The sequence below is a fragment of the Sinocyclocheilus rhinocerous genome, unplaced genomic scaffold (genome assembly GCF_001515625.1).
Source record: "Sinocyclocheilus rhinocerous isolate Xijiao unplaced genomic scaffold, SAMN03320098_v1.1 scaffold161, whole genome shotgun sequence".
Lineage (NCBI taxonomy): Eukaryota > Metazoa > Chordata > Actinopteri > Cypriniformes > Cyprinidae > Sinocyclocheilus > Sinocyclocheilus rhinocerous.
In genome coordinates, this window is record NW_015627226.1 from 177,336 (window position 1) to 190,999 (window position 13,664).

Genomic DNA, 13,664 nt, shown 5'->3' on the forward strand with positions numbered 1-13,664 from the left:
AAGTTTCAATAAAATTACATTAAAGTATATTTGGTTACACTTTATTTCGATAGTCCACTTTAGACATTCTATTAACTATAAGTAACTTTGTAACTACATGTCAACTAATTCTCATTAATCTGCATCTACATGTCTACTAACTCTCAGAGTAGACTTAGGGTAGGTTTAGGGTTAGTAGAATGTTGACAAAGAAAGTGTTAGAAGATATTAAGCAGACAGTCTACTAATACTCTACTAACTGCTAGTTGACATGTAGTTGCAAAGTTACTTACTGTTAATAGAATGTCTAAAGTGGACTATCGAAATAAAGTGTTACCATATATTTTAGTATTCCATAAATACTTGTCAGCATTTATTTCAAAGATTATAGAAATAATTATGAAATTGCATATTTATTTACATCCTATATAAGTGCGAAAAAACACTCCTAAGTTCAACTAACTGCTTTTAATATAACTTTTAATTATAATACAGCAGCATTTTCATTTAAGTGTAATTAACATGCAATTAAATGTCTGAAAACGTTACATTCATTTCAAACTCAATTGTATTCTTTTAAAATATGTTATTTCCATAATAAGTACTCTTTTTAAATGTTTGTGTACTACTTTTTCACAAGGAAAACTAAAAGGCAAAAAAGAGAATTGCATTTCAGCATTTTGAATAGTTGTAAAAGTAGTCAGCTTTTCCTGATTTCTATGTTCAATAAGCATTTCCTTGTTGATGCTGTTGCTGAAAATCTCCAATAATACTTTTAAATTGAAGACCAGAAGAGAAAGGAGATACATAAAGAATGAATGGCATGTCCTGAGAGAGCCTCAACCACTCTGTGCCCTATACTCATGAAAAGCCCTGCACTATTTTCATGATTATAATGGATGGTGAGCACTATGTTACAGTGGATTGAATTACACTTAAAGTGTGTGGGTGGGCGGGTGTCGCTGCATGTGCTCAGAGATTCTGACGAGTTATTCTAGGGTCCTCTTTCAACCAGTTTCATGTAGGGCTTGTTTCGTGAGTGCCCCAGATTGTACTAGTAAACTCGAGGCCCCTGCCATCACATGGATCCTGTTTTGAGAAACATCCCTCAGATGCAGTTATGCACAAAGCCCCGCCCACCTCTCAGTTGTTCAGCCCACCCTCTTACTTTCATTGGAGGATTTATGCAGATTGCCTCCCACCCACTGGCTCTGATTGGGAGGGGCCACACACAATAACACTGCTTATGTTTTGCAATAATTTTACATTGGCATTGCTTGAATGTCTTTTGTCTGTCTTTCCCTCTGAAGCCTCTCAGAAGAAGGAGAAAAGTGAAGAGATGAACAAGCTAAACTCCAGCACAGAGAGGACACAATGCCAGACATGTGATGTTTAAGGTAAGATACAGAGTAGTGTAAATATATATATATATATATATACATATATATATAACAACTCATAAGAGAAGTCAAGTCAAAGAGTTTGAGCAAAACTCTAAGGATATCTTTAAACTCTGGGTGTCCAGTCATTTTTTGTAAAATTAAAAGTGTTTTAGTGTAATTTGGGTGTGTCATTTTGCTTTCATATGATATGTCATTTGTTTATTTTATTTAACAAATTCTCAGGAAGTCCACTTTTTTGGGTGTGTCAAATGAGATTCAAAGACTTTCCTCTGAATTAGTGATTGTTTCACTAAAACAATAGAGAGATGTCCTCGACTGCTTAATTTGAGCCAATGAACAGGAGGTTTCAAATGGTGACTTTTAAAGACACTTTGTGAATGCTCCTCAGGCACCGAGTGCTGAATGTCCCTCATGTCTTTGATTATACAGGGAGTCAGAATTTACTTTGCTGCACACGTCTTCTCATGTAACTGGTGTGCATGCACATATTGATGTTGGCAGAGAGCCAAGATTGTCGGCATGGTCCAAATACTGTGGACATGGAAAAAATCCCACAGAGGAAGAGATGGAACAACACTGTAAGGATAAGAAAGTGTAGATAGATAGATAGATAGATAGATAGATGACTCTTTTCTCACAGTAGTCTTTCTGAAAAGTCCAGTAGCAGAGACTCTCCACCACACCCTCTCTCCCTAAAGTGAAAGGGTGATGGGGTCAGAGAGCAGGAGAACCAATCTTTGGCTTTAGTCCTCCAGCCAGCTCCAAACAGAAGAGAAAGAATGAGGATCTGAGCCAAGGAAACCACACCGCTTACAGGGCCAAACAGGAAGAGTGAAACGTCTGTCTATTGTGTGTGTTAAAAATGTGTGTGAGTGAGAAAGTGTGCAGGACCAGCAGTCTGTTTTATGTAAAAGTGAATCAGGTCTACTTGAGTTGTTAAATGTGCATATCAAATCACAGCTAGCATAACATATGTTATTCAGAGAAGAAAGCGTGAAGAGGTTGTGTCATCTGACACATTTTAGTGATAGCACAATGAGGAGAGATATGAAAAGACTCAATTAGAAAAGCCACACAGTCATTTAGAAGTTATGCATTGTGCAGCAATGTTTGCTTGTATATGACTGAATATGAAATTCACTTCCAGTTGTAGCAGACTAGTTTGAAACTCTTCGCAGGATAAAATGTTTGTTCCTCTCAAGTTTCCAGTTTGGTCTTTTTTTCCATCTGCCAAGCCTGACCTAAAACCTGAAATTGTCCGTTCCTTTCAGAGGACACAGTGTTTCTATTTTGTTCTTAGAGCGGTAGCAGTTTTTAAATTGTCGTGAGTTTCAATCCAATTTGTGGTGTAAGAAAGAATGCAGCGGAGAGAAGTATTTAATGAGAGGAGGGATTTTTTTTCCTTACTGCTGCAAAAAAGAGAAGGGAACAATAATCATTACTGTGAAATGGAGTGTGCCTTACTCAGTGAACACAGACTACATTGTGAAAGTAACCAAAGAAATCCTAAATCTAGCAGAATGGCTGAATTAAGACTCAGTATTAAAGTTGTCTGTATGCTAGAAGCAACAGCACTCATAATTATTTAGTATTTATATTACAGTTGTTTATAATAGTGGTGCAAATTAATTTTCAGCATTAGGACAGAAATATCTACTACAGAAATATCTATCTATCTACAAGTACTCAAGGGGACTTCAACATCAAATTCTGTGCTATTACACTGGATGTGTCACTTTCAGGTAGATAGTTCTAAACATGTCAACAGTAGGCTACAACTTTCTTTAACTAAACTAGCAATTTTCAAACAGCTGCTCCGCCTAATTGTTAACCTGAAAGAGAAAACTGACTGCAGAAGACCGTTTAAAGTAAAGCCACCTCAGTGTCCCTGGTGACAAAGGTGAGATTTCAAGCATATGTAGAAACATTTGAGTTCACATACTAGTGTAGAGTACGTTTCAGCATATATCATGCCAGCATACGAGAGAGGTGAAAATGGGGTTGTGTCAGTCTGTGTGTCTGTGAGTAAATGTGCATTTTAAACATGTGCCCTACCAACACAGTTTAGGTGTACCTACACAACAGGCATGTTCAATCCTGCTCCTGGAGGGCCATTTTCCTGCAGCGTTTACCTCCATATTTACCCGCATTTGGCGGGTGTTAATTTCAAACCCTGGTCATAACCAAAAAAAAGGTAAGCCCCCATTTGTTTGTTTGTCTGGCTGATCTCTGATAGAGAAGAACGGTGGAACAGACAGGTATGAAAGAAGGGCAGCTGCAATTTTAGATAAGATAGTTTTTTTTTTCTACCAGTGTGAGCAATGCCACGGTGGTTGTCTGTGTGTATGTGAGCCAGTGGAAATGTTTGGTCTCGGCTATTTGTGTGTTTACTGCATAGCTCACATTGTTTGGGCTGTGGCTGCTTCTGTGGTGCCTTAAAAGTGCTGTGTGGTCAAAGAGAGATAGAGAAAGAGAGATGGGGATGGATAGAGAGAAAGAGAAGAAATAGTCTGGCTCTGTAAATCTGCAAAAAAAGTCATGCACGACCTACTTTCATCTCAACTTGTGTTCCCAGCATTTAGAAGCGCTTGATTCTGTTTCATTTAACACATCAGATTAACAACAATGTATTTTTGTCCTCAGGTGGTAGGAGACAAACTAAAAACCACATGAAGCTGAAAACAGACTTATGTTAAGAACAATGGATACCCAAAAAGGTATGAATCACACAGTTTTGTTTAAGAACACATGGTACTGCAGTTCCAGTGGTCTGAATACATTTGAACTGCTTTGCATACTGTGCATCATTTCTGCCACTCACCTTTGTGTTTATCTTTTAGAGAACGGCATCTCTCCAAAAGAGAATGGGAGCCAAAGAACACCACCCTCCTATTCTATAGAGACACCCTATGGATTCCATCTGGACCTGGACTTTCTCAAGTATGTCGATGACATTGAGAAAGGCAACACTATTAGGAGGGTGCCAATGCAGAGAAGGCAAAGAGGACGAAATAATGGCATCCTGTCACGTAACTTAAGCCTTCCAGGTTATGGATGCAGAGCTACAGAGTGGAACTCAGTAAGCACTTTATGGCCCAAAACCAAACTGGGAGACTCTCAACAACATTTCGAGTTTCGATCTAGTGACAGTGTGTCTGCTGGCTATGCCAGGAGAAGAGAACCCATCTATAAGTCCTTCACATCTGCAGAGATGGAGGCTTTTGATGAGCAGCCCTTAGGACGTTACGTCAGGCCAAATCTCTTGAGAGCCTCCAGTTTACCCTTGACCGTTTTATTGAGAAAACACTCTGAGTCAACCGAGGATCCAACCAGCCCCAGCAGCCCCAAGGAATATCTAATGCAGGAAAACGGCTCTTCTGAAGATGTATTTCATGCCTCCAACAGCAGGATAGGTAGAGCAAACGGGACGCTCCATCGGCTCACTGCAGCTCTTGAACGAGTTGGGGAATTGGAAGAGGAGATCAGAGTCGTTCCTGAGCTCAAGGCGCAGATATGTATTTTGCAGGAGGAGCGAGAGAGACTTTTACTCCAATTACATTCCCAAAACAAAACCACCGGGCCACTGGATGTACCTACTGCTCCTCTATACATTAAGAACTGGGACACTCCTTCTTCTACCAGAAAAAATCAAGACAAAGCAAGTGATGACTGGATGAACCGAGAATATGACCGGCTAGAGGAAAATGTCAAGGCTTCTTCTGAACAAGTTGAAGCAGTTGCAATGACTTCAACTACTGAAAGAATTCTTCCAGAGATTGAAAGATGTAAGACGGTCTCACGAGAAAGAGATCTTTTGGAAAATGGAGACAAAACTAAGTCTCTCACTGAAACTCTCCAGAGAAAATTTGTTTTGCTGGAACAGACACGTCATGTACTGGAGGTAGAGCTGGACAGGACAAGAGCTTTGCTGAAGCAGCAAGTAAAGGAGAGTCTTCTCAAGGATGAGAAGATTAAGCAGTTGACCATACAGCTTGAAATGGGGCACACACTGGCCAAGGTGATTTCATCTGAGAGCTCCTTAGTAAGTACGCAAAGTCTTGAACCTGTGGTAGAACTGCAGGAAACACTAATAAGTGGGAAAGAGATGCCAACAGAGGAGGCAACTGCCCCTCAAGTTCTGGATCAACCTCCAGTATCACATGCAGACATGGAGCACCATGTGAAAAGATTACAAGAGCTCCTTCAGGAGCAATGGGAATGCCTTTGCGAACATGACTCATACGGGAAAATGTCTTCAGACCACTTGTCTCCACGTGTCTGCACTATTCAAGAGCAGTTAACAACTTTAGTCACCCTTCTTACCCTCTATGTGTTTCCTACTGGTGATGCTTCACAACCAGGTATGACTCTGCACTCAATCGCACCTTTAGGGGTACAACAAGCTTATCACTGGGGTACCCTCAAAGGGTACTAATATGCACCCTTTAGGGGTTGTTAAGCTAAAAGGATTATATTTTGAGGCTACTGTCCAAGTGACAAGCTATTCTACAAGAGCTACTTCTTTTCTGACAGTGTATGATGAAAATATGTTTGATGGTCTTTTGTGGTATTTCTGTGAATTGCAAGACTATAAAATGATGGAAATTCTTCTTGAAGTAGGAGAGAACCCCAAGACAGAACATTTGAAGACAATCAGCATAAGAGACAGGTAAATATATCACCACTATTGGCAATTTTTTGTAAAACAGTACTAATGGTCTTGGAATAGAAATTATTTTTGTATAGTCATACAGAGTGACTTCAGACTAATCCACTAAAACAGTGACTTCAGAATACTAATGCTCTTTGACCTTCAACATTCTGAAGTGGGAGCGTGGAGACAGAGGGAATAAGTACTGCTATCAAACTACAAGAGCATGCAGAAGTGGATGTTGGCCTCAAGAAGAATACAACTAAAGAAGAAGGCAAACTATGGACCACATGGACAACAGATTCCAGCATACAAACATGCAAAAGTAAAAATGCAGAATTCAATCCAAAAGAAGATGCCATAGATGTAGAGACCACAACACAAGAAAATCTGCACAAGCAAACAAGTCAGGCAAGAGCTCTAGAGGATCAGATAGAGGAAGAGGGGAAGGATTGCATTTCTTTGAGCGTGGACTTGGATCAGAAATCTCTGGCAATGAAGGAAAACAGGTGAGATGAATACATCTTTTGGTCATACAGCAATATGAGATTTAGTAGCTTTCTTCTAAATTTTAAACACAAATGGAAACCACCTGTTTTTTTTTTTCTCCAGGGAAGCTGTTGATAAAGATTTCATAGAGGCATGCTATTTCCTGAGAGACCACATGGATAAAGTGTCAGAACCTGATAATGAACTGGTAATTCAAACTAACTAGTTTATATGTGTAATATTCCCAGCTTGCCTGTTTTGGGTGGTGATTTGTACTAGTTTGAAGCTAGAAACCAATGGGTTGATAGTCTAATCCCTGCATGGAATGAGACATGAACCATCACCACTGAACCCTTGAGCAAGACACATTGGGCCAGATTTACTAAATAGGGCAAATTAGCGTAAGACCAGAATCCCATAAAAGTGTCATAAATGACCAATGCAATCTACCAAGAGCAGCATAAATTAGAAACTATTGCAGCCATGTCAAGCACAAAATGGGTTAAGACATGCTTTTTGGGTGTTAAATAATGGCACAAATACCAGTTAATTGACTAGCCTAAACCTTAGTAACTCACGTCAAATTTTGCTTTTGAAAGGGAAACTCCTACAAATGCACATGCAATAAGGTCAGTCGCAAAAATAACTGTGTCCATGCCTTTTCATAGCCAATTTTTCACTGTCTCTAGTAAATCCTGACAGCAGGTTCTTAACACTAAAAAGAGGGTGTGCGCTGGTGAAAGAGCTTTGAGTAAATCTGGCCCTTAATCTCAGGTACCTCCAGGGAGATTGTCCTTGTAAGAAGTGTACTGTTAGTTGCTGTACTTTGGAGACAAGCACCTGCTAAATGACTATTTACTACTTCTGCCAGGGTTGACTCTGCCTGATAACGAGTTACCACAGTACCATGCAGAGCTGAATCCGTTATTTTTTTTGATGTTTTTGTTGTCCTGTTAAGTGGTACCTCTAGTATTGGTCTTCTTTAATGATTTGCAGAGCCAGGCTCTCACTGTGGTGTTCCAGCAGTGGTTTCACATCTCTGCTGAGGAGGGAGCATGTGCCGACATTGTTGCTTTGTATCTCAACGAGGTTAACTCACAAACACCTACAGTCCTTCAGTTCCTGGTCAACATGGCGGATGATAATGGGAATACTGCCTTGCATTACAGTGTGTCTCACTGTAACATCAGCATCGTTAAGCTCCTTTTAGACACAGGTCAGTGATGATATACTTTTTTTATCTCATTTTCTCATATTTTTAACTGTTTTGAAAGAAATGTTTTAAAACAGGACATTCATTATGGTGTAGAAAATTACGTTATCTTTGAATTCTTTGAGGCTAATGAAAGCAAAACACATTCATTGATCATACATAGACATCATTTTATTCCTTCATTTAAATTAGTACTGACAAGTGTCAATAGAGTGGTGCAGGAATGAGTCCTACAATCTGGAAACGAGTTAGCATTTTTTTTTTTACTTTCATCATCCTGAAGATGATTAAATGGATGTTTTTTTTTTTGTTAAATACCTGAAATAAGGTCTGTGGTTGATACAAGTCCATTTTTTCCAAGTTTTATTCCATGACATAAAATACTTCAGTAATGGCCCCATTTTTTATTTTATTATTATAATTTTTTTTAAAAGCTTTTACCTCTTTTGAAGAAGTTGGTTTCTAACAAGTGGCTAAATGGATCTATAGAAGTACTCAAATTTTCCAACTCATCTTGGACAATGGATTATTTGTGTGCGCATGACCGGACTTACCATTTGGCTTGACTGGGCTGTAGCCCAGGGGCCCCGCCTTGTAGGGGGCCCCGCCTTAACCCGTTTACATTTGTTCAGTTATGTGCCAGTCAGAAATTATTAGTCGCATTTCAACAGCGCACACTGGCCAGCCGGGGCTAACAACTTCCAGCTTCCAACTACGACATTCGAAGCCATAATCAAACAGCACAAACTGGAATTTATAATTTTTTTCACATAGAAAAAGGACACGCGTATTAAATCATGTCTGCGCTGCGCCGAATCGCCGATTAATTTGTGATCACATGACTACTTTAAATGGTTCCATTAAGCCTTTAGCCCAAAAGAGCACACATTTACAAAGGTAATGATAAATTCTCACGTTCACACCTGTCACGTATCCGGTCCATGAACTTCCGTCTGCTAGCCATCAGAGGTCACCCTTCCCATCCAAGTACTAACCAGGCCCGACCCTGCTTAGCTTCTGAGATCAGACGAGATCGGGCGCAGCTAAGAGAGCTGCTGCACACTGCCAGACAAGACTTTCACTCAGCTGACAGGACTGTCACTTGCCTAATCGGGACAGTGTTGCATCATCACAAAAGTGTATCATTTGCACGTCTATTCGGTACTTGCGCGATCCAAACTACTTTTCTGGGCGCTCACGGTCACATCCAAAGCGCGTGCACATGAAGCCGCGCAAACACCTCCAGAAAAAGTTATTGTTTTCATTGTTTCTGACTCAAGTAACCTTGCATTTTAATAAATAATGTTACATAAAGACAATTAAACGGTCAGTATAAATGAACAAGTTACTAGCAATAGCACAAGGATACAAATGAAACAAATGGTGCTTTAACTTTTTCAGGTTGGCTAGCCTAAAACTAACAGTAGCTGTTAGCACAATGGCAAATGTACAGTAAACACAGACACAAAATTCTGTTTTGCCCCATCAATGCGTCTCCGAGCAACACAGTGTTTTGTTTCTCAGCATTACACGGACCAGTAAATGGTTCAAACAGGCTATAAGTACAGTCATTTGCTAAGTTAAATGAATTAGCATTTTAAACAAATCGGTTGATTTATGGATTCAACTCACTCATTAAGACAGTCACTTGCTGCCACCTACTGGCGGTTGTAGTTTCATATTTTTTTTAAAGTAGCTAATTATTTCATTTTTGCAATCATTTAATATTTCTACATTAAAATGTATTTAAACTTAACATAACTTGTGCAAAATCCATCTATGGATTTTGTTTATAGTGATTTCATTTTATTGTTAATAGCCAACATGTTTTTTATTCAGACTGAATTGATTAAATTTAAGAATCTGACATAAAAAGACACAGATATGACAATACATTGCAGTACAACAAGTGCCAATATTTACAAAAAGAATAAACCCTAAACTGAACTAAAGGACACTTCCTGTGCTTTCCTCCTTTTAACCTTAGGTGTATGTGAAGTGGACCTGAGAAACAAGTCTGGCTACACCGCTATCATGCTGGCCTCCTTGACAGCTGTAGAATCACCAGGAGACATGAAAGTGGTCCAGCAGCTGATGGAGCTTGGTGACGTTAATGCCTGTGTTGGGCAGGTGATGGGTGGCATCAGCCAGTTGGCACAGTGTACACTTTATATCAAAACAATTTGTTTGAAATGGACGGCTTATTTGCATAAGATTTGGCATGTTTTGTAACGTTTCAGAAGATGAATGTGTTTGCTTCTGTTGTAAATAAATGTGTCTTTAGGTGGGACAAACGGCTCTTCACTTGGCAGTAAGACATGGATGTGTCCCAATGGTGCGTCTCCTGCTAGAACAGGGAGCGGATCCTAATGTCCAGGATCATGCAGGAACCACTCCAGTGATCAGCGCCTGTGATCGGGGACACATCAACATCGTGCGAATTTTGTTACAGGAAACGAACTGCGATGTCAATTTAAAAGACAAGGTAATTTCTTGTGCATGTTTGTCCAAACCTTAACAGAAAACAAAAACACCATACGTTAATCCAACAGTATAAAGGATAATATTACAGCTCCAATAACAAACGTTTACAGAAGATTTTTGGGAGGTTTAAAAGCAGAAATGTGTAGCTTTTTGTTGAAAAGTAAAAATGAAATGTACAAAATATGGCCATGATTTAACTGAAATAAGGCAACAAATCAATAAAACATGCCCACGATTTAATAAGTTGTGAGAACAAATTGATCATTTGTGGCCATTGGCCTTTTATTGTGGCCAGCCTAAGGCACACCTGTGCAATAATCATGCTGTCTAATCAGCATCTTGATATGCCACACCTGTGAGGTGGATGGATTATCTCGGCAAAGGAGAAGTGCTCACTAACACAGATTTAGACAGATTTGTGAACAATATTTGAGAGAAATAGGCCTTTTGTGTATATAGAAAAAGTCTTAGATCTTTGAGTTCAGCTCATGAAAAATGGGGGCAAAAACAAAAGTGTTGCGTTTATAATTTTGTTCAGTGTATATTAATTCTTCCCTAAAAAAATTCCCCTGTATAGCCAACATCCAACCTAAAGGTAAAAAGATTTGAAAAGTTTTATATAATAATTTGTGGTTAAAATAAGGTTGGTTAATAAAAAAAAAACGTTTTCTCTTTTGAAATAGGTGCTTATTCCATTTTTATCGTCAGGTTTTATATAATGCTTTTAATGCATTATATATTTTATATAATATTTACATTGTCAAATTACTTTTTAGTTCATTTTAGAATGCAAATTTTAATGTTGTTTCCCCCATTTTTTGAATTAAAACATAACTGCACATGAATGCATAACAGTATTTTGTAATAGAAGTGAGCTAATAATTTATACAGGGTAATTAGTATATGCACTGTAACAAAAATACAAGCTGCCAGTTTTTGCTTTTAAACCATCCAGAATGGCTTGACCTCCATTGTAAGGGAATTACAAACACTAGTCGATACGAGTCAACTGTATGTCAACTATCCCTACATTTCATAAAAATGCTGCATGTTTCCAACTTTAATATTTTTATTTAAAAAAAAAAAACTGAAACTTTATGGGAGGAAGACAACAGCTCTTTAGAGTAAGTTCGGCGTGGGCTAAAGGGCAACAATGAGCCATTTCTGCTAGACAGTTGACCTGTAACAGAGTGCCACCTGCTGGATACAATCCTGTCTGATCTCTGGAAATGGTCAGTTCATGTTAACATGATGTTAGCCTCACACTCTTCATACAAACAACAACAGGAACTGACAGCCTCCAGTGTACAAATAACACTTACAAACTGTTGGTCTAATCACTTTATGTGTTATAGAAATCCTTGCTTGGCAGCTGAAATAATCCCACACAGACGTGCCTTTATCAGCTCTATACGAGAGAATGAGAAAAAATAGAAAGCAAGAGATTGTGGATGCATGTAAGACAAAATGAAAGCTGTCAAGTCTACTCCCCCACAGCTGAAACTAGAGCGTTAGTCAGGTCACATCTGCGTCACATTACAACTGAAGAGCTGTTCTGAGAAATAATAAATCCTCTAAAACAGAGCAGGTGCTGTAAAGACTTCCTGCAGTCTTTCAGATAGACAGCGGCGGACTTACCCATTAGGCAAAGGTAGGCGACCACCTTGGGCCCCCAAAAGCCAAGGGCCCCCAAAAGCCAAGGGCCCCCTAAAATGCTTTTCATATAGGATATGCGCATTAAGCGCGGACACGCGAACATTGGCTGTTTAGTGTTTACGGTGTTTATTTCCACGACAACCGTCCGAGTCTGTGGTGCCTGCAGGTGTACGGCTGTACGCACTGTGAGTACCATGAGCGCTCAGACATTTGCCCCGCAGACATTTCAGTAGTTATTATAGGCCTGTGTATTTCTGTCGACTGAACCCATGCCGTTAATTATGAATTTATCAGTCTTTTGCATGCCAAAGTCAATTTCTGCATAGAAATATTACGCCAAATAGAAGCAGAAAATCGTGCTATACGCACTTTCATGAGATCGGGTTAGCCTACAACAATTAATTTGTTGGCTATTTTACAAATGGGAATACAACGAATTCATGACAAAGTTTACATTCAAGCTACCAGTAAAATTTATAGTGAAAAGTACTTTAAAAGCATCTGGAATGCAATAAAGTAATTTTAAAGCATTTGCTGTATGGATAAAAAAATAGGCTAATAAATAATTCACATATCAAACAGAATTGCGTTGCTGCAAATCCTTTAAAGTTTAAGGTATTCAGAACAGAGCAACATAAAAATCAGAAAAAGCAGCTATACAATTATAGGACAAAGTTTCACATATATGCCATTATAATTAGTGTTTTATTTTTTAACTGTACGGAATTATAAAATAAAACGCAAATTAAAATCGGGCCTGTTTTAGGCTTTTCCTTATTTTTATATTTTAGACATCCATCAATTATGGTGATGGAAAAAAATGACTTGCCATCTCCTCATTGGATGTGCCTTTAGAGAGAAATGCACGGATTACATAATGAAAGAGTTTATTTTATTAGGAGTCTATTTTCGATTTGAATTATTTCGTTTTAAAGTAGTAATTTAAAGCTTTCTATATATTTTGATCATGTCTGAGTTTAGGGTCATCATTGTGAAGCGCTCCTGTTCAAGACCGAGACGGCAGAAAGCGTTTGTTTTCTTTATTTTATAAAAAACGTTTTGTTGATATTATGAGTGCACACAAATAAAACTAGACCCTTTACAGTTTAGAATGATGTATTACTCTTACCTTTATGAGCAAAAATAACGGCGTATTAAGTTGTTTCCACTGTTAGAAAAAAATGCAAGTGATCGCACTTGCGCCTCCATGTGCTGCAGAGCGTGCTTCAGCTTCAACTCTCCGCTCAAACGATTGGATATGCATCTAACAGTGCACATTTATCTAGGTTAAACATTTAAACTAACATTGTGATATACTTGAACTGTTTTATATATAGATTTTATTTTAGGCAAGACCTGATGATTTGAGAAGGCTAAATTGATCAAACATATATGATCAATTCACTGTCTGCCGCTGGCCGTTACTTAAAAAAAACAAAAAAACTTACATAGGCCTATTAACGAACAAAAAATACTCCAAACGTTTTTCTAAATTGACTTTATAAAAAAACGAAACGAAATATAATCACATTTCCATTACATACAAAACTGAACTATTTTAATAGCTGAAACAGTAGCCTAGTATAAGCTTTTTTTGGGAAAAGGGGAAAAAAGACAGGCTAGGGCCTAGATTTGAGACCCGTGCAGGGCTTTAATCCACTTCATCCAACGCTGTTTTGTTCTCATCTGTGAGCATGCTCTTGATACAGTGGGTACGGAAAGTATTCAGACCCCCTTAAATTTTTCACTCTTTGTTATATTGCAGCCATTTGCTAAAATCATTTAAGTT

The 13,664-nt window shown here is 38.5% G+C and overlaps 1 protein-coding gene across 1 annotated transcript in view; it reads left to right on the forward strand.

The window, feature by feature from the left end:
• The first annotated feature begins 1,261 nt into the window (after nt 1–1,261).
• LOC107722033 (KN motif and ankyrin repeat domain-containing protein 4-like) overlaps nt 1,262–13,664 on the forward strand; it is a 25,016-nt gene continuing 12,613 nt past the window's right edge. Inside the window, exons 1-9 of the mRNA XM_016530265.1 lie at nt 1,262–1,376; nt 4,026–4,099; nt 4,223–5,743; nt 5,970–6,051; nt 6,210–6,542; nt 6,646–6,730; nt 7,519–7,738; nt 9,723–9,865; nt 10,020–10,220. Coding sequence (XP_016385751.1) covers nt 4,072–4,099; nt 4,223–5,743; nt 5,970–6,051; nt 6,210–6,542; nt 6,646–6,730; nt 7,519–7,738; nt 9,723–9,865; nt 10,020–10,220 — 2,613 coding nt within the window. The 5' untranslated portion in view covers nt 1,262–1,376; nt 4,026–4,071. The remainder of the gene's footprint in view (nt 1,377–4,025; nt 4,100–4,222; nt 5,744–5,969; nt 6,052–6,209; nt 6,543–6,645; nt 6,731–7,518; nt 7,739–9,722; nt 9,866–10,019; nt 10,221–13,664) is intronic.